The following is a 21,133-nucleotide window of genomic DNA, read 5'->3' as shown; positions in this document are numbered from 1 at the left end:
TTCATCTCCAAGATCGTCTGAGACCAGCCACCCGGACAGCTGCTGCAACAATCGGTTTGCATAACCAAAGAATTACTGCACAAACTGTCAGAAACGGTCTTAGGGAAGCTCATCTGCATGGTCGTCGTCCTCATCGGGGTCTCGACCTGACTGCAGTTTGTCGTCGTAACCGACTTGAGTGAGCAAATGCACACATTCGATGGCGTCTGGCACTTTGGAGAGCTGTTCTCTTCACGGATGAATCTCGGTTTTCACTGTACAGGGCAAATGGCAGACAGCGTGTATGGCGTTGTGTGGATGAGCGGTTTGCTGATGTTAACGTTGTGGATCGAGTGGCCCATGGTGGCGGTGGGGTTATGGTATGGGCAGGCTTATGTTATGGACAACGAACACAGGTGCATTTTATTGATGGCATTTTGAATGCACAGAGATACCGTGACGAGCTTCTGAGGCCCATTGTTGTGCCACTCATCCACGACCATCACCTCATGTTGCAGCATGATAATGCACGGCCCCATGTTGCAAGGATCTGTACATAATTCTTGGAAGCTGAAAACATCCCAGTTCTTGCATGGCCAGCATATTCACCGGACATGTCACGCATTGAGCATGTTTGGTATGCTCTGGATCGGCATATGCGACAGCGTGTTCCAGTTCCTGCCAATATCCAGCAACTTCGCACAGCCATTGAAGAGGAGTGAACAACCTGATCAACTCTATGCGAAGAAGATGTGTTGAACTGCGTGAGGAAAATAGTGGTCACACCAGATACTGACTGGTTTTCGGATCCACCCCCGGACCCCCCAAATACAGTAAAACTTCACATTTTCGAGTGGCATTTTATTGTGGCCAGCCTAAGGCACACCTGTGCAATAATCATGCTGTCTAATCAGCATCTTGATATGCCACACCTGTGAGGTGGATGGATTATCTCGGCAAAGGAGAAGTCCTCACTAACACAGATTTAGACAGATTTGTGAACAATATTTGAGAGAAATATGCCTTTTGTGTACATAGAAAAAGTCTTAGATCTTCGAGTTCAGCTCATGAAAAATGAGTGGCAAAAACAAAAGTGTTGCATTTATCAACATTATTATTTTGTTTAGTGTATATATATATACACACACTAAACAAAATAATAATGTTGATAAATGCAACACTTTTGTTTTTGCCACTCATTTTTCATGAGCTGAACTCGAAGACTTTTTCTATGTACACAAAATGTATATATATATTAGTTTTTTAATTAATATGCTTTTAATTTTAAAGTTGTAATTTTTCAATATTTTTTGTTTAAAAATAAATCTATATAGTTTTATTCATTTTTATTTCAGGTTTAGATATGTTAGTACATAAAGTTAAATTAAATTACACATTAATAAATGTTGCCTCGGCAACTCAATCAGAGGTTGTTTTTTGTTTGTTTTTTTTCCCCTCAAAACATTTTGAAATTCAGTTAAATAGCCCCCCCACAAAAAAAAACATTTCCAAGTAATTAACTTTTTATGGTTTTAGTTAACTAAAATAACCCTGCTTTATACAGATTTCTATCAGTAAATAAATAAATCTTTGCAGCAATTTCCCATCAGCCCTAAAGTGTATTAACCTAAATGAATTCAAATCATTTGCCTGCATGTTATACATGACAACTGCCAATGGGAAAGAAGTTTCTGCCTTGTCCTGTCATCGCCACAAGAGTGCAGTGTGCTTCCATGCTTTTAACAACACTGAGTGAAGCAAAAGCTCTTACAGCATATTCCTGAGGGGGTTTATTGATTTCAGAACATCTCATACACTTCAAAAACCTCTATTTAAAGCAAAACCACTCTCAAATGTGGCTTTTGTGTGCATATGAGGGTGAAGGTTGCCATTTAAAGAAAATGTTATGGAATGGACTATTTGCACACAAAAAAGTTAAAAAAAAAAAAAAAAAAAAAACTCTTGAAAATCTTATTTCAGGATGCCGTTATTTCAACAGCATTTTTATTAGCAAAATAGTGAATATTAGTCAACACTTGTTCCCATCCAATGAGAACCTACATTAAAGGGATGTGAATTTTAAAACCATTTTAATTGATCATGTTTATATCAGAAAAGACTCCTGCTGAGGGCTTCCATATGACATTACATTGTACAGGTTGTCAAATCATGTGTTATGTAACATGGGTATGTGAACCTAGTGCAAAAAGGAAAGTTTTACAGGAATTTTGAAGATAAATTCTTTGGTCCCTTTTAATAATTCAAAAATGGTTCCCTTTGATCAATAAAAAAAAAAATGCAAAATGTTGACCTTTCGCCAGGTTCTCCATTAAAACAGTTCATGATTTGCAGGTGCAGAGGAACGAATTCATCAGCAAATTTCAGGCTCACCACAGTTTTTCCATCACTCCAAATCACAGGCAAATCTGAAAACACGTAATGACGGCTGTGCTCGGGTTTTCAGAACTATTCTGACATGCTTGGATTTTTCCCAATTGAATTCACAGCTCCCACAGGTGTTTGGTCTCAAAAATATCTTGCTTTCATAATCTAGACTACTATTGAACAGATGAAAGCTGTGTGGATAAATATCAGCTGGCTCTTATTTAACATAGCTGAAGTGGGGGAAAAAAGCACTGCAACATTAACTGCAAAGCACATGACCTTAAAAGACAGAAAGCGACAGAATGTTCCCAAAATCCCATTGAATGAAAAATACCCTTAAAAAAGGACATGTAAAGTCAACGTCTAAAAACTGTGAAAAACTCCTGCAACAATTACAGTTGTACAAATATTTTACACAAAATGCTTTTTTTTTTTCTTTTCTAAAATGCGCTAAAAAACCTAAAATGTTTGGAGAACATAAATATAAAGTTAAGTAACGCATTCAACATTCAGGTTCATGGTTGACCTTCCTCCTGCTCTGGTTCTCCCAAAGATTTCCCATCAGGCCACTCGCAGTCACACTGAAAGCGAACATTTAGTGGATAAATAAACAGTTTTACCAAAATCATGTCGATGAATGAATTGAAAATGAATCGGTTATGCTGCTGCTCACCAGTGAGATGGCTTGTTTTAGAAGAGCCCACAGTCCTTAAGGTTGTTTTTGATGATGACGTCAGTGACTGCGTCAAAGACGAACTGCACATTCTTGGTGTCGGTGGCGCAGGTGAAGTGGGAGTAGATCTCTTTGGTGTCCTTCCTCTTATTCAGGTCCTCAAACTGACACTGAATGTAAGCGGCTGCATCCTCATACGTGCTGGATCCTTGTAGAGAGATTCACAAAGTATATTAAGTCATATTAACATATAATATCATTTATATGGTTTCATAATATTATAGTGAAAAATACCATTACATTTTCTATAATATATTTGGCTATTTCTATATTAAACATTCAAAACATTAATATCTCGATATTAAAATACGGATATATACATCTATGTATACTATTTTAGGCATGAGTTATTTTAGTATCATTGACAATTATATTTATATTTTATTTGTTTTCTCTTTTCAATTTTAAGCTTAATTTTTTCTTGTCACTTTTAGTAGTATTTGGTTTGTCTATATAGTTTTTATTCATCTTTATTTCAGCTTAATCTTAGTTATTTAAGTACATTAAGTTAAACTAAATTAAAGAGAATTGTTGGCAACTAGCTGAAATGTATAAATAAATTTTTTTTTCTTCTTTTAGGGCTGGACATATACACACACACACACATAACGGTGAAAAATAACACTTTAAAATTAATGCATTTGCCCTGCCCCAGACCTACGTGGGTCATCTGACATTTCATAGTTTATTGATGACAAATATGATGCAGGGCAAAAACTCACTGCGTGATGGAGCCTAGAGAACATAGCTAGAAAGCCCCTAAAATTCAATATGAGGCAAAAATGCCCCTGTTTCAGTTTGTCGTCTCATATTTACACAGTAATGAAGTAGTTTTACTTCGTTACTGTACTTAAGTACATTTTTCCAAGTATCTGTACTTTACTGGAGTAGTTTTATTTTGAGCAACTTTTACTTTAGTGAAGTGACATACTGCCAAGTACGGTGACCCATACTCAGAATTCGTACTCTGATTTAACCCATCCAACGTGCACACACACACCGTGAACACACAACCGGAGCAGTGGGCTGTGGCACCCGGGGAGCAGTTGGGGGTTCGGTGCCTTGCTCAAGGGTCTCACCTCAGTCGTGGTACTAAGGGTGGAGAGAGCGCTGGACATTCACTCCCCCCACCTACAATCCCTGCCGGCCCGAGACTCGAACCCACAACCTTTGGATTACGAGTCCAACTCTCTAACCATTAGGCCACGACTTCTACTTTACTACATTCCAAAGCATTAGATCGTACTTTTTTTACTTTACTACATTTCATAAAACATATCGTTACTCCTTATAATACATCACGTGCTCCGAGAAGCAGAAGCAGTGTCTGATTCATGATCAAGTTACTAATGTCAAATTTTAGGATTAATTACTGTAACTGAAAATCATATTTAGGTCAACTGTCAGTTGTTTGTGAATGAAATCTGCTGTAAAGGGTGATCTATTTAAGCTCACTGAAATACTTGAATGCAGAGAGATCGACATCAGTGTCTCTACCGTTATGTTTTAGGTAAAAAAAAAAAAAAAACATTAAAATAACAGATTAAATCAAATAACTCATGCACGTTCATATTCCCCGCTGCTGTAACGTTAGCAGTTTTATTAAAATGCTACGCGTTTAGCCCTATGTGACGTCTGTTTTTATATTGTTTATCAACAGTATAAATTTTTATATTGTTTAGATCAACTAGCCGAGTAGACAGATATGAATGTTTATTCATAAACATACTGAAAATAAGTAAATATTGTTAGCTGATGCTAACTGTCTAACAAGCTTGCTGGTGCTAAGTTGAGGAATTTTTTAGATGTAGTCCAAATATTTTTATTCAACCACCTAGATAGATTACATCTGAGGGAAAAAGAAAGGATGTGATGTTCAGAACATGGCAAGTACTGTAATTATCAAAGTGGGAAGTGATGCCCTCTGGGGGCATTTGACCAGGGGTGTTTTTACACCACAGACAAGGTTTGAGAAGAGGAAAAAAAAAAAAGAAAATAGTTATATTTTCCTTAAAATGGTCTTCCTATCTTCAGACCTTATTCTCATGTTATATACACACACTAATGCCGTCAATCGATGAAAAAAAAAAAAAAATTTAAAATCGCACATTTTTCTAAAATTAATCGCGATTAATCCTATGGAGTGATTTTTGTGCCAATATTTATCAAACAAATCCAGTGTTTTGCAAATAAACAATCTGCTTTGCAAAGAAAAACTCGACTTTCAAACAAACGCAAAGTGATTTTCAAATACAAAACTCTTAGAGAGAAAATGCAGAGGTATGGACAAATATATGTATTGTGTGTTACAGCTGTGAGACTCGTTTGCCTTTTTATGAGGAAACTTGGCTTGATTTTCTCACAAATGCGACAGGCTGATTTTCTCACACGAGTGCGGGCAGATTTTCTCACAAATGCGACAGGCTGATTTTCTCACACGAGTGCGGGCAGATTTTCTCACAAATACGACAGGCTGATTTTCTCACACGAGTGCGGGCAGATTTTCTCACATGTGCAATTGAGCAGCTTTCTTTTCCAAAACAGCAGATGGCGCTGTTGGTCAATTTACGCTAGTCTCCCGAGACCTGAAACACCTCTTTACCTTTTCAGACCAATATGTGTGGGGAACAGGTGAGTTTCTGTCTTACTAGATCTATAATTAATCATTTAGATGTTTTCACAAAGCAACCCTACTACAGTGTCAGTGAAATTCACAACAAGTGCTGTAAAGTAGTTAACATGATTGATTAGTTCAAAAATCAGAGGTGACCTGGCTAAACATTTAACTAGACATCAGTAGCATTGATATCAGTGATGCTGGCCTTCAATCATAAAAAAGATACCATTAAAGAAATATAAAAAATATACTCTCTGTTGTTTGTACATTTGAAGATTGAATGTGAAATTGCAATATAAAAGTATACTTAAAAACTTTAATGTTAGGAGGGATTAATATGGAGCGATTAATTTTAGGAGGAAGAGGGTTGCATTCATTTTAGGAGGAAGAGGGTTCCTCAGAGTAGTTTCACTTTTCATTTTGGTAGCGATTCCTTAAAGTTTACCTCATCCTATAAATACTTAGGTTTTGCTCTGGATGAGAATATGAGGTTTCAGGAAGGAAGGAAATTATTAGCAGATTCTGCCGGAAGAGCATTAGGTGGTTTGTTAAGTAAATTGAAATCATGTCAAGATCTTAGTTTTTCCATATTTACACAACTTTATGAATCATTAGTTGACCCAGTTTTGTTTTATGCTGCAGGAGTTTGGGGTTTCGGAGAAGCATTTGAATGTAACTCAGTTCAATACCGAGCACTAAGATGCTTCCTTGGTGTGCATACAAAGTTAGCTGTGGAGGGGGACGCAGGATGGGTTCCGTGCATTGTTAAACAAAGCTGTGAAATGGTGCGATTATGGAACCGTCTTGTTAGTCTGCCTGAGGAAAGGTTAACAAAGAAAATTTTTAACTGGGATAAAACTAATTTTCATCCATGGTTTAGAGATATTTCCGTTATTTTAGCAAATTCAGATATGAATATAATGTTTCAAAATAACCTAAACTGTAATATTAATCATGTCAGACAGCAGTTGGGTGTAAAATATAAGGAACAAATGGAAGAAGGATATTTGGAATAAGCCAAAACTTAGAAATTATGTACAATTTAAAATGGATTATAAAACAGAATTATATCTCCTGTGTAATTTAACGAGAAGACAAAGATCTCTCTGTGCCCAACTAAGAACTGGCACCCTGCCTTTAGCAGTGGAAGTGGGGCGATTTAAAGGAATACCTCAGTACTCACGTTTATGTGAATTTTGTGACGCTAATGTGGTTGAGGATGATTTCCATTTTATCTTTCATTGCTCCTTGTATTGTGATTTGAGAGAATCATTATTTGAATTAATCCAGTTGAAAAATTCTGATTTATTTTGGAAGCAGGAAGCTGAAATTATGTATTGGTTATTTGAAAACAAGGTCTTTGCTTTAGTTAAATTTGTGGAAAAGGCCTGGCATAGACGTCAAAGTATTCTATAACCTGTATGAGGAGTATATAGATACATTTGTGTTTGTCTGGTAATGTTGTCTTTTACTTTGTATTATGTCACGTGGCTATGATTTGTTATATGTTGCAGTGTCTAATAAGCCCTTGTGGGCTGGGCATCTATTATGATGTATGACACTTAAATAAATCAAATCAATCAATCAAATCAATCAATCAAATCTATATCCCGCGATCCAACAGAGGATGAGGGGTACGGAGAATGGATCAGTTTTTATAGGGAAAGACAGCCTAGTTAAATGTTTAGCCAGGTCACCTCTGATTTTTGAACTAATCAATCATGTTAACTACTTTACAGCACTTGTTGTGAATTTCACTGACACTGTAGTAGGGTTGCTTTGTGAAAACATCTAAATGGTTAATTATAGATCTAGTAAGACAAACTCACCTGTTCCCCACACATATTGGTCTGAAAAGGTAAAGAGGTGTTTCAGGTCTCGGGAGAATAGCGTAACTTGACCAACAGCGCCATCTGCCGTTTTGGAAAAGAAAGTTGCTCAATTGCACGTGAGAAAATCTGCCCGCACTCGTGTGAGAAAATCAGCCTGTCGTATTTGTGAGAAAATCTGCCCGCACTCGTGTGAGAAAATCAGCCTGTCGCATTTGTGAGAAAATCTGCCCGCACTCGTGTGAGAATATCAGCCTGTCGCATTTGTGAGAAAATCAAGCCAAGTTTCCTCATAAAAAGGCAAACGAGTCTCACAGCTGTAACACACAATACATATTTGTCCATACCTCGGCATTTTCTCTCAAAGAGTTTTGTATTTGAAAATCACTTTGCGTTTGTTTGAAAGTCGAGTTTTTCTTTGCAAAGCAGATTGTTTATTTGCAAAACACTGGATTTGTTTGATAAATATTGGCACAAAAATCGCTCCATATTAATCCCTCCTAACATTAAAGTTTTTAAATATACTTTTATATTGCAATAATTTCACATTCAATCTTCAAATGTACAAACAACAGAGAGTATATTTTTAATATTTCTTTAATGGTATCTTTTTTATGATTGAAGGCCAGCATCACTGACATCAATGCTACTGATGTCTCTATAAAAAAAAAAAAATTCCCCTGAATATTTAACTATTGACTGTAGCCATTCAGCATTACAGTATAATTGAGAGCTATCAATTTTAACATTAGACTTAACTTCTAATTTAAGTGAACTTAATCTTCACATGAACCCATTATAATAAATGACATATTTAGCTACTTGTGCCCTTCAGCAGAAATATACAGAAAATGAATACTTACCAAACACTAAATTCTAAATTAAATATGAACCCCTTAAAGCTATAAAAGTTATTGATTTCCTCTTTTTTTCTTTTGTTCTTGGATTGATAGACATCACAGCAGCTGGTTATTAGCTTATTTGCCTGCTATTGCTTTAAAAGCTTCTGCTGCTGAACGTGACGCGGATCTGACACGCATCTTATTTTCTCACAAATCTCTTTACCTTTTCTGACCCTCTTCAGGTCTTAAAAGTCTCTACTAATGAGCGGACGAGTTGAATCGGGTGTTTAAGATGAGGGAGACAGTGCTGCGGTGCCTCAGGACAGTTTTTAAAACCATTTCAGAGACATCATCTTAAATGTGACGCACATGCATGCACATAGTTTTAAGGCAGCTTTAATCGCCTTTTTGGTAACGTCATGCCTTAACTGACGGCATAACTGAGATATTGCATGCACGTAATTTCTTTCGCTGTTTGATATGAAATGATACAGGCTACAGCGCGCGGCGGCACCTTTGTGCGTGTATTTGAAGAGCGCAAGCTATGAGCACAGTATCTTTTCTGCGCTCGTTTGACTCGCGCCTGGCACGGAGGTGACGTTAAAACCCGCGTCTGAAACGTCTCCCGTTTGATGTGGTCATAAAGATGTTCTGCATCTAAAAAAAAAAACAATCCTGTTCAAGAAAAAAGAGGCAGCAGTTGTGAATGGGGTGGCCAACATTAGCCCCGCCCCTGCGTTAATGCCGTTAAATATTTTTAATCGCATAATTAAAAAAAAAATTTAATTGCATGCGTTAACGCGCTAATTTTGACACCACTAATATATACACATACACACATATACATATACACACACATACAGTGCCCTCCAAAAGTATTGGAACATTAAAGACAAAATTGCTCTGTTGGCTGTGGAGTCAAGACATTTACAAATATGATTAAAAGATGAATATGAGACAAAACTACACAATGTCACGTTTTATTATTGAGTGATTCAACACACAGATGTTTTACCAGCCAAGAAGTTCAGCACTTTTAGAGTTTCATCCCTCTATCTGATGGGAGCACAAGTATTGGGAACAGTTGCCTCACAGGTCTTTCTAAGTGATCAGCTGTGTCCTCTTGCATTAATTCTTCAGATATTAAAAGCAGGGAATGTGTCGTATCAGTTATATCCATTACTTCTGTATTCTGAATCTATCATTCGATGATGACACACAAACCAGGATGAAGATGAGGGAGCTGACTTTGAGAGAAAAGCAAGCAATTTGGATGCTAAAAGAAAAGAGGAAGTCAGTTAGAGCTCTAGCAAAAACAAAGGGCATGGAGAAATCAAGAGTTTGGAAACCACCAGCGACACCAGCAACAACCTGATCGGCTGAGAAAACAACAGTAGTTGATGACAGACAAATCATAAAAGCTGTGAAAATTAATCCTAAAAGACGTGTCTGTAAAATCACCAACAACAGCTGGGGTGATGCTCTGACAATCTACTGTCCTCAGGAGACTTTGGCACAGAATTACAGATGCTACACAGCAAGATGCAAACCGCTGACCAGCACCAAAAATAGAAAGGCAAAAAGCTTAGAGTATGCAAAAAAGCACAAAGGTGAGCCAGAAGAGTTTTGGAACTGTGTTTATGGACCGATGAGACAGAGATAAACCTTTATCTAAGTGATGGGAAAGCAAAAATGTGGAGAAAAAAAAAGGGGACTGCAAATGATCCCAAGCATACAGCCTCATTTGTAAAGCATGGTGGAGGTGTTGTCATGGCATGGGCATGCATGGCTGTCTCTGGAACAGGCCCTCTCAGCTTTACTGATGACTTAATGTATGATGACAGTAGCAGAATGAATTTGGAAGGGTACAAAACCATCTTGCCTACCAATATTCAAGAAATGCCACCAGATTAATTGGGAAGTGCTTCATATTGCATCAGGACGATGACCCAAAACACCCTGTCAGTTCAGTCAAGGAATTTATAAGGGCAAAGAAATGGAAAGTCTGAGCTTGCCCAAGTCAATCTCCAGATTTAAATCTGACTGAACATGAATTTCAGCAGCTGAAGAGGAGAGTAAAGGCAGAAACTCCCCAAAACAAACAACAATTGCAATTGGCTGCATTAAAGGCTGGGAAAAGTATTTCAAAGGATGAGACCAAGAGTCTGGTGATGTCTATGGGTCACAGACTCACTGCTGTGATTGTGATCAAGGGATCTGCAACTAAATAATAGCTTTTAATCTTTTATATCTTCCTTATGTTCAACTGTCCCAATACTTACGCTCACATCAATGAGTGGGATGAACTCTAAAAGTGCTGTTCTTTTTATTTGGTAAAACATCTGTGTGTTGAATCACCCAATAATAAAATGTGACATTCTGTAGTTTTGTCTCATATTCATCTTTTAAATCATATTTGCAAATGTCTTGACTCCACAGCCAACAGAGCAATTTTGTCTTTCCTGTTCCAATACTTTTGGAGGGGACTGAGATATAGATATATATATATATATATTATTTGATTAGAATACAAAATATTCTATAAAATACTATGAAGTATTACAATACAAATTGTACTTAAAGTAAATTAATAAGAATCAGGAATTTTAAGTTGTTCATACCAGTATACTCTGGGAAGCAAATAGTAAGCGGGCTTTTTTTGATCTTGTCGTCAAACAGATCCTTCTTGTTGAGAAACAGGATGACGGAAGTATCCGTGAACCACTTGTTGTTGCAGATGCTGTCAAACAGCTTCATACTCTCATGCATTCGGTTCTAAAAGATAAGAAACAAAAGCGCTGTTTGGGAGGAACTTTAAAATGCAAAGTTTCTGTTTCGTGATAACATGTGATGCTGACGCTGAAAGAGATCTTCTTTGAGCGCTCACCATTTCCTCATCTTCAGCCAGGACGAGGTCATAGTCGCTGAGAGACACGCAGAAGATGATGGCGGTCACTCCCTCAAAACAGTGGATCCATTTCTTCCTCTCGGATCTCTGGCCGCCCACATCAAACATTCTGAAAGTACAGGAGATGTGGGTGGTGAGACGCACTCTGGGAGAGTCACACTGAACACAATGACATTTACAAGGAATTCTGGTAAATACAGGTTTAATCTATGTACGATTTTGATCAGACAAGCTTATCCAACAAAGGATATGAGAAAAATAGTGCATAAACAGACGACTCAAAGCGGGCACATGAATCATGCACACATCAAACAGTCACACTCTCAGGTATTGCGCGTCTCAAAAAAAATGGATTCAATGGTTTAACCATGAATGGCAATACTCACTTGAAGTGAAGGTCCTTGAAAGTGAAGTGGGTCTCTACAATACCAGTTGTCTTCACCCTGGTCCTCAGAACATCTTGCTGTGTTGGGATATAGGAAGAAGGGGATATTCTGTCTAGGTCATTCAGGTAGCTAGAGGGGGAAATACACAGTTCAGCGGATTAGAAAGTTTTTCCAAAATCTATTTAATGACTTTAAAGGTGAAATTATTTCTACAGACATCCCGGAGTTTGAACCCCGGCTCGAGGACCTTTTCCAATCCCACCCCCAATCTTCCAATCTCTTTCCCACTCCACTTCCTGTCAGATCTGAATTGTCCTCTCATAACAAAAAAAAAAAAATCTTTAAAAAATAATGAAAAAATTGCATTTTTCATTGGTTCTGTTCTGTGACTTTAAAAGAAATTAATTATCAGGTGAATTTTATTTAATACAGATGAACCAAGTTAGCAGAAACTTCAAATTAAATTAAATTAGATTAGCCTTTTTCAATTAAATGCTGCTCTTTTGAAGTTTCTATTCACCCAAAAATCCTGAAAAAAAAAATCAGGATTTTACAATCAAATTCAACATTATTAAATAGAAATGTGTCTTGAGCAGCAAATCGGCATATTAGAATGATTTCTGAAGCATCATGAGACACTGAAGACTGGAGTAATTTCCATCACAGCAACAAATTACATTTTAAAATATTAAAATAGTAAACAGATATTTTAAATTATAATATTTCAGATACTATCATAATCAGATAAAATTTTAAATGTAGTGTCTATTTACACTAAGTGCAATTAGCCCATCTTGTTAGCAGAGGCTATTTACACTAACTCCGCCCACCAAAGTGTGATTGGGCTAGTCAACACTACAAAAGACGACTGTCAAACAAGATCTCCAGTGGTGTAGATGGTAAAGTGCGTGATGTAGTCTTTTTGATGTGATCGATCAGACTTCAAATCCACCTTTTGCCGAACTTTTTTTCTCCTCTTTTTAAATCTCATGTCAGAAAGGCATTTATTTTCATAAAAAATAAAGGAAATAAAGTATAGGGTAGGGTTAAGGTAGGTGTAGGGAGGGCTTTGTGGCATTTGTTAAATAATCTGAATTAAACTTATGATTTGCATACGTTGTTATTGCTTGTGTTTTATAATGTACTACAATACTGAGGTGCAGATAATTGCCAGAAAATCCTGCTATTTTAACAGTGTAAATAGGATCTATAGCTATTTGCACTTAGTGTAAATAGCATTTCACTAAGGAAATCCTGCAATTTTCACTTGGTGTAAATAGCATCTAATTACATTGGATAATGCACTGTACAATCTCATGAATAATTGTAACCACAGTTAATTATAACACTTCAACTCAGTACTACTCTACGCATTATAATTAAAGCAAGATATAATGTATTACACAGTATATTATGAATAATTATAAGGCATTATACTCTTTAATAACCCTTTATAATGCATAAAGGCTTTAAGTAGTGTTACCATGTAGACTTTTCAAAAACATTAAAATAATCTTACTGACCCCAAACTTTTGAAAAGCAGCATATACTTGTTCTAAATTTGATTTCCTAGACGCATCTCATTTTTTTCATGTCATAAAATTATCTATTGTGAATGTGTCTTCATCTTGGTTGTATGCAAAAGGTAAGGGTTCACAGCATGCTTGGAGAACACAGGACAAATTTGCATTTTTGAAAAGTTTGCATAAAGCATATTTGAATCATGGACCATAATGGATGGAATAACGTCAATAATAACTCAATGTAAAAGCAATGTCCACACACAGTACACAAACCATTGACGTGTTCAGCAGCCACAATGGAAATGGAGCTGGATTATGTGGAGAGCGCAAAAGTCATTATGTAGGAAAAAAAAGAAAAAAAAAAAAGCTAAAAGACACTCACTATGAAGCAGAGTCATTGAGCTGGTACTCTCTGGAGCGACTAAAGCAAGCCTGAACGCCACCATCCTTCCACAGGCGGCAGATGACTCCTGACAGCTCGCTCGTCATGTATCCCTCATCCGCAGAGCCGGCCAGCGCAAACAGTTGCCTTGCGTCATCCTGCAAAACAGCCAATTGAATGCATCTTGATTTCCTTTCATACATTAGCATTACATAAATAAGTGACCTGCATTTAGCCATACTTTACATTAAAACAACAGCACTTACAGTCCGCGCATTATCCTCAAATTCAACCTTCAGGCGGCCCATGGCCCTTATGATGGCAATGATGGACTGGATGGTGTTGCTGTAGACTACGGCTCTGTACTGTTTGCACTCTTCCTCGGAGTAGCCTGCTTCATGGATGATCCTGCAGGAGAAAAGACAATGGCATTAATTCAAGTAATAAAGCTAATAGTTCCTGGCAAGTATACTGCAAATATAGACCGTGTTGAGCCAAAAAAAAAGGCAAGATATATCACTACATCTGCCCTGTTGCTTAATTCTAATGACTCTGAGGATGTTTAAAATGCTCAAAAGTTATAAAAGCCTGACAAATCCAGGGAAGTCCCTTAATAAGCCATGTCCATAATCGAAGGATTATGTAATTCACATGTAATTTAAATAAACACTGCTATCGCTTACATCCTGCGTGATTTCTAAACATCACGAAACTCGGATGACATAATAGGGGTTGAAACTTACTTCATCTGTTTGACAATTGTACTCTTTCCAGATTCACCAGCCCCTGCAAGAGAAAGAAAGAGCGTGTTAGCCAGATGGACACACACCCAAACATTCCAGATCCTTGCCTGCTCCATAAAAGAGTACGAGGATCTGACTCTGAAGGATCAAGCATTTGTGGCTTCTGCCAGCTCAGCAAAAGTATTTGTTGGTATCAGATTGAGTGGGAGTTTCCTTTGATTTCACCACAAGTAATAACTGGGTGGGAGAAGACATTATCAAATTCAAACTTGAAATTATATTGTCATGTTGCATCCTTGCCACTCATATGACGACAAACAAGTGATATAAAAATAAAGGGAAGTGGGGGAAATACTGATGTCATGGGAAATGGCCCGAACCAACAATCAACAAAACTGAGACTATTTAGCCTCATTAAGTGGCTAGTTCACTCCCCTGTATGTTAACAAGAGGAATAAAAGCAACCGGCTTTAACAGTCAGCAGTGATGAGGAAGTGTGTAGGTGCTAATCTTAATGGATTGATTAAATGTCACCTCACTGTAATGGGATTACAGACAGGCTTTTGTAAACAGATTAGCTATATGTTTAGATGAGTATGTCAGGGCAGGTTTGACTGCAGGCGACAGACAGCAAATATAAGAATCAAAATCTTTAGAAACAGTTACTTCAAATGCGGGATTTCAAACTGAGGGCCAATGACCCCCAGAGGGTCACAAAGCGGGAATGCAAAAAATTCAAGGGAAAAATGTTTTAAGGCTGTCAAATGTGTTAATATATTTAAGACATTATACATTTTTTGAAAATACACTATAGTTCATACACAAAAGTTTGGGGACGTTATGTTTTTGTTTTATGTTCTTGAGAAATTTTGTACTCACTTAGGCTGCATTCATTTGATCCAAGTAAAAACAGTCATATTGTAAATATCGTGTAATATTATATTATTAAAATTTACAAGACATTTAATAATATATTTTTTCCTGTGTTGGCAAAGCTGAATATTCAGCATCAATACACTAGTCTTCAGTGTCACATGATCCTTCAGAAATTATTTTAATATACTGATTTTATGCACAAAAACCTCTTATCAAAGTTTAAAACCATTGTGCTGCTTAATACTTTTTTTTTTTTATCTTTTGCAACATTTATAACATCCTTGCTAAGAAAAAAGTATTAATGTCTTTAAAATATATATATTTTAAAAAAGACCCTAAAGAAACTAATATATATTAAAAACAAAAAAATTGGGGGTCCAAAAAAAAAAAAAAAAATTAAAATTCTGCCATTTCAGAAAAAGGCTAGCTGGTCTTTAATTCACCAACAGTCAGGAAAATTTCAATACTCCCATACAGTTCTCCACCTTCCGTGAGACTAGAGTTCATCCGTTCACCGAGCGCACGTTTCAATTAGCCATCTCAGTTATGGTTGAGGACGTCCCCGAGGGAGGATGTCTCTTTCTCTCAATCCCAAAGCACAAACACAGCAATTAGGCCACATCAGCATCTCTCTCACAGATTCAAACCCTACTGCGAGGAGACCAAACACAAGAGCACTGCATTTACCCCCGAGACCCCCACAAAACTCCCACATGACTTGATGAAAGGCTTGTGGCACCTAATGTTCATCCACACTATTAATCGTATTCCAACAAAAGCCATAATGCTATAAATAATAGTTCCAGTTGTCAAAGAACTTCAAAATTTCAAAGATTCAAAATGTCAAATAATTTTGCAGGCAAAATGCAGTCATTTGAATTGGAAACCTCAACCTCAATTTTAAAATTGGGAATTTTGCACAAATTTCTCCCCACAGTTTTTCATGCAAATTAGTGACCCTGACCAACAACTGTGTGCGCTGTACTTCACAAATGTCTATATTTTTATATTTTTAACAGTTGAGAATAGACTTTTTGCCGACTAAATTTCATAAATGTGACCACATATTACAAACAAGACTGCAGACACTGAAATTTCAGAAACATTCTGGCACCAAAAAATGTATCCGTCAAAAGTGAGGCGATAAATTCATCTGTTTGTCAATCCGATTAATTTGCGTGAAAACTTAAAACCTAAATTATGCCCACAAAATTTCCTGCTAAATCCTGCTAGATCCTTTTTAGATGAAACCTTTCAAACTGAAGCTAGACAGTTGTTTAAGATGGTGGGCCAAACCTGTTGCTTGGATTAGGGGTTGGTTCAAATCCTTAATCATAAGCATTGGCAATTATATTGATGCTCGCTTTATTCTAAAATGCATCAATCCAAGTTCTGATGCCACCCACTGAACTTGACTCCCAAAGCACTGGTTTCACCATTTGTTTGGTCCCTGCGGCTGCGTTTATGGTGCTGTAATTTGAACTGGCTCTTTGGTTCCTGAGCAACCAACAACTGCCTGAGGCGCACGATCAACACGCTCTATACCGTAAAGACATGCTCATCTTCACAGAATTACAAACATTTTGATATGCATTTGTGATGCCCATTGGCTTTTGCAACACAAAATTATTTGAATAACCACCCATGAAGGTACTTTCTCTTCACATCAGTGGATTTATTCTTAGTAACAACCCTGGCAGTCACCATTTGTCCCCTCTATAGTCTAAACAGGAACTCCTGCTTGTTTTACAGCAGGCGTAGCGACATATGCCGTTGATCCGCAATGCCAAAAAGCAAACAAACCCAAGAAAGGCAGCACACAGAGGGCGTATAATGAATCAGCATATAGGGGAATCCAGTTAACTAGATAATTAGATGCCAATTCCCTAAAGTTTGATGCCGTAAGGGCAGGTTTTAGGTCCTCTAACAACTTACACAGAAAGTACAGGAGGGACCAATGGGAAAATGGACAATAAATGGATAATTAAATTGCCAGATCCAAGCAAACAGTTGACCATGATTGTTTGCAAGGGAACTGGCAAAGCAAGCTCTTCGAAATTAATAAAACTGCATGTAAACAGCACCAAGTGCTTCTCTTTAGGGAGTTTGTGACATTTCTGTGAAACAAATATTATGTTTAAGATGCACACACCATCGAAAAGCAAACAAATGTTTCAATCGCCACAAGCGAATAAATTGTTTGGCTTCAATACTCAATGTCCACGAAAAATGCTTGCACACAAATATTGGAAAAGTACAGAAGAAACATATGCAAAACAGGAATCGGAAATTGAGAAACAAGTGGCCTCTATGTAAATCACAATGAATTAACAAGTCGACTGCTTCAAGGTAACACAAGAAAAAAACTGAACAGATATTGTTTATATAATCTGTAACTGCATTATATGGTCTAAATGCAAATAAATAAGTAATTAAATAAATGAACAATACCTGCTGATCACATTTATATATATTTATATTTACTCTAGATCATTTAAGTGCTGTGTTGGAAAATCCACACAAGTTAAAAATCAAATGAATCACACATTGAAGTTTAAGACTTTCCAGGCTCATGATATTTGTAAAATCACCAGGACCACTTTTTAAGCCCATCTAGCATCATCCTCTCCAGTTTACTCCAAGCACCCAGCAGGACCCTACATATGCACATGATCATTTATCGTAATTGGATGAGGTTTAGGGTAATCTATCAGATCCATCTCAGTAAATCAGGCAGTTCGGATTAAATTAGATTAAACTAACGTTAGTCTTTTGTTGGCTGGATTAGCAGAGAGCCGTTTGCGTCTAACTGGCCACTCGGATAATATGCAAACCAGTACTTTGAAGAGGTCAATGCAAAAATAAAAGACAGAAAACAGGCAAATAAAATCACTTACGCGAGAATTTCGTTTCTACTGTATAGAAACAAACTAAACTATTAAAAGCGGTGTTAAATGACTCGAGTGATATACCGTAACTGAGTGGATTAGCTTCACATGCTAGCCGAGACACCAGCGCGGTAACTACGGAAAGAAAAGTTTACAGCGTCCATAAATATCAACTTGACTTCTTTATTCTCCACTCCTGGCTTATTGGAATACTAAATACAATGCTGATGTGTCTTATATTTGCTATTTAAGTGAACTTTAATGGGTTTATTCATTCACTAGCGGGGCGGCTAACTCACCCAGCAACAGCAGCTTGACCTCTCGCGACGCTTTCTCTCCATCATCGCGCAGGTTTTTGTCAATCATTTTACTCCTCTCCTGGGCGCTCTTGTCGCCCGAGCTCAGGGTGCACCCCATCTTTCTGGAGTGTCAAACGATATAAGAAGTCAAAGAAGCTAAATAAATGCGAGGAAGAAAGAAATATCATGCACAACTGGTTTAAATGAGGGAGTCACCCCGACGTCTCACGCCCAACTCTCTCTCTCTCTCTCTCTCTCTCTCTCTCTCAGCGCAGTCTCTTCAAACTCGAGTTTTCCCAACGCTGGAGTTTCTTAAATTATAAAAAAAATAAAAACGGAGGGTGTCAATAATCAGTCGAGTGCCTTGACGGCCATGGCTGATTAAAAATAACGTGAAAATTTAGTCATTAACGGCCGTCTCACGCTCCGCGTCTCCCACTGCTGTTAAACTGGCGAATGATCTGGAGTTTCCTGTTTCTTTTCATACATGAATCCCCCTCGTCGGCCGCGCGCCTGGAATGCATGCGCGTGCACGCGAGGGTGCGCGCATATTGATCCCAGGTGTTCACTGTCCAAAACAAATCGGAGGGAAAAAAATAATAATAATTTTCATGACATTTCTGAAAAGCTTAATACGCTTTCAGAATACATGTTTTCATAATATTTTATTTTCTATATTTGTAATTATTTGCATTTATTTACATTACGTATAACAGTAGAAATATATTATTTAATACAATTTAAATAAAGTTTTATTTTATTTGCATGATTTATATATGATTAATTATATATTTATTTTAATAAAAACATATTTTATTTATTTGTATTTTTGTCTTTATTAACATTATTTAGGCATTAACAGTTCTGAAAAGTTTAATAAGCTTTCAGAATACATAATATTTTCTTAATATTACATTTTTATATTTGTAATTATTTACATCTATTTACATTACATATAAAAGTAGTTATTTATTATTTAATGAAATTTACATAATGACATTTCTAAAAAGCTTAATGTTTTAAATTATTTAAATAATATACATTATTAAAATACTTAATAAAATACATCATATTTTATTTATTTATTTATTTTAATTGTTTCACTATATATTAATAATTATATATTATTTCATAAAATTTCTGATAAGCTTAATATGCTTTGAAATACTTCATATTACTAATATATTATATATATATTTTTTAATTTATTGACAGTACATTATATACATTATATATTATTATATATTGTTTATTGTATACTTATATGTTAATTATTATATATTGCTTATTTATTGTTATATATTGTTTACATATTTTCCTTTCTTTTTCTGACTTGTTCCTTCATGCCAATCAATTACAGCCATATCACCCTGCAGCCAAAGACTGGTTGCCCACTGAAGCTAAGCAGGGCTGAGCCTGGTCAGTACCTGGATGGATGACCTCCTGGGAAAACTAGGTTGCTGTTGGAAGAGGTGTTAGTGAGGCCAGCAGGGGGTGCTCACCCTGTGGTCTGTGTGGGTCCTAACACCCCAGTCTAGTGACGGGGACACCAGGGGCGTGTCTAGAGCATTTTAAATGGGGGGGCCAGTCTGGGGCACTGCCTTAAAAGAGGGTGGCCAGGGGGAGGGGTTGGATACACGATGTTAATAGGCCTATATTATATAGGCTATTAATTGCACAGTGTGAGATTCATTGGTCCTCACAGAACTTTACACACTTGTGTGTAACAGAACAAAGAGTGACAGCTTAAATTGGTTATGAGCCCTCTTTGCGAGCTTTCTAAGCAATCCATTTAAAATGTAGAACTTTGTTTTTTGGCCCACACACACGTTGCAAAGTTTTGGGAATGACATCTGCATATTTATGCGGGATTCGCTCTCGAAGTAGCAGCATATTGATAGCAATAGAAGGGACAAAATATGTGAAAATGTGCATTAAGAGAGCACCCCCACTTATTTCAGAAGCAGCCTTAGTGATTATTTCTGGAACCTGGTTGATATGCTTCTATAGGCTAACTATATACAAAAACAACAAAATACAAATGTACTACATAAAATAATTTAATAAATGCATATTTACAATTTAAGCACTTAACTAAAATAAGTATTAATAAAATTAATAACTAGAGAAGGCTAACTATATTCAGCTTGCTTCCATTTAGTGAGAAAAGCCTACTCTTCACTTGATTAGAAAAAAAGCTTTTCTGGTCTTCAGTGATGCGAGGATAACGTTTGAGCATACACACAATATCTGAGTGAGACCCGAGCCAATTCATAAAAGAACAATGTAGATTTAAAAGCACACGTCCAGTTTTGTGCGAGTGAAGGAAATCCGCTTGCGAGTGGAGAGATTCGTGCTCGCGCATTACATGGTCGCGTAACATTATGCGCTCTCGACATCTGTCATTTAGATCACGCTAAAATGCCTAAAATTAATAAAGAAGAGAAGAAAGTGGCCATAGGCAGCTGCCTACACATGCCAAGATACGCCAGATGCAGTTAGAAATTAACTAAAAACAAGCCTATCGCAAGACATCTGGTAGGGGGGGCACCTGGGGGACACTATACTGTAAAGAGCACCATCTTTCAGATGAGATGTTAAACCGAGGTCCTGACTCTCTGTGGTCACTAAAAATCCCATGGCACTTCTCGTAAAGAGTAGGGGTGTAACCCCGGTGTCCTGGCCAAATTCCCTCCACTGGCCCTTGTCAATCATGGCCTCCAAGTAATCCCCATACACTTGA

General features: G+C 37.0%; 1 protein-coding gene across 2 annotated transcripts; it reads right to left on the bottom strand.

Annotated features, from left to right (window-relative positions):
• Positions 1–1,733: 1,733 nt before the first annotated feature.
• LOC306868512 (guanine nucleotide-binding protein G(i) subunit alpha-1-like) lies at positions 1,734–18,879 on the bottom strand. Of its 2 annotated transcripts, none has more exons than XM_079414715.1 (10): positions 18,607–18,879; positions 18,391–18,512; positions 14,328–14,370; positions 13,851–13,992; positions 13,585–13,742; positions 11,680–11,808; positions 11,273–11,402; positions 11,007–11,160; positions 3,038–3,245; positions 1,734–2,945 (listed from the first exon to the last, which is right to left on the bottom strand). In XM_079414715.1, exons 2-9 carry the CDS (start codon positions 18,506–18,508, stop codon positions 3,055–3,057), a joined length of 1,065 nt encoding a protein of 354 aa, XP_079270841.1. In that variant the 5' UTR covers positions 18,509–18,512; positions 18,607–18,879; the 3' UTR covers positions 1,734–2,945; positions 3,038–3,054. The 2 variants fall into 2 exon arrangements, with proteins under 2 accessions (XP_079270841.1, XP_079270842.1); XM_079414716.1 differs by having other exon boundaries at positions 18,620–18,871.
• Positions 18,880–21,133: the final 2,254 nt, after the last annotated feature.

Source organism: Barbus barbus (assembly GCF_936440315.1).
Source record: "Barbus barbus genome assembly, chromosome: 50".
NCBI lineage: Eukaryota > Metazoa > Chordata > Actinopteri > Cypriniformes > Cyprinidae > Barbus > Barbus barbus.
The sequence above is the reverse complement of the archived record's forward strand: the minus strand, read 5'-3'. Positions and strand labels throughout refer to the sequence as shown.

Excerpts from the sequence above, each read along its gene's own strand:
- LOC306868512 (XM_079414715.1), bottom strand. The coding sequence starts at position 18,508 with ATGGGGTGCACCCTGAGCTCGGGCGACAAGAGCGCCCAGGAGAGGAGT. Across the intron at positions 11,809-13,584 it reads CTCAATGACTCTGCTTCATA|CTACCTGAATGACCTAGACA; the intron begins GTGAGTGTCTTT and ends TTCCCCCTCTAG. Across the intron at positions 11,161-11,272 it reads TGGCTGAAGATGAGGAAATG|AACCGAATGCATGAGAGTAT; the intron begins GTGAGCGCTCAA and ends CTTATCTTTTAG.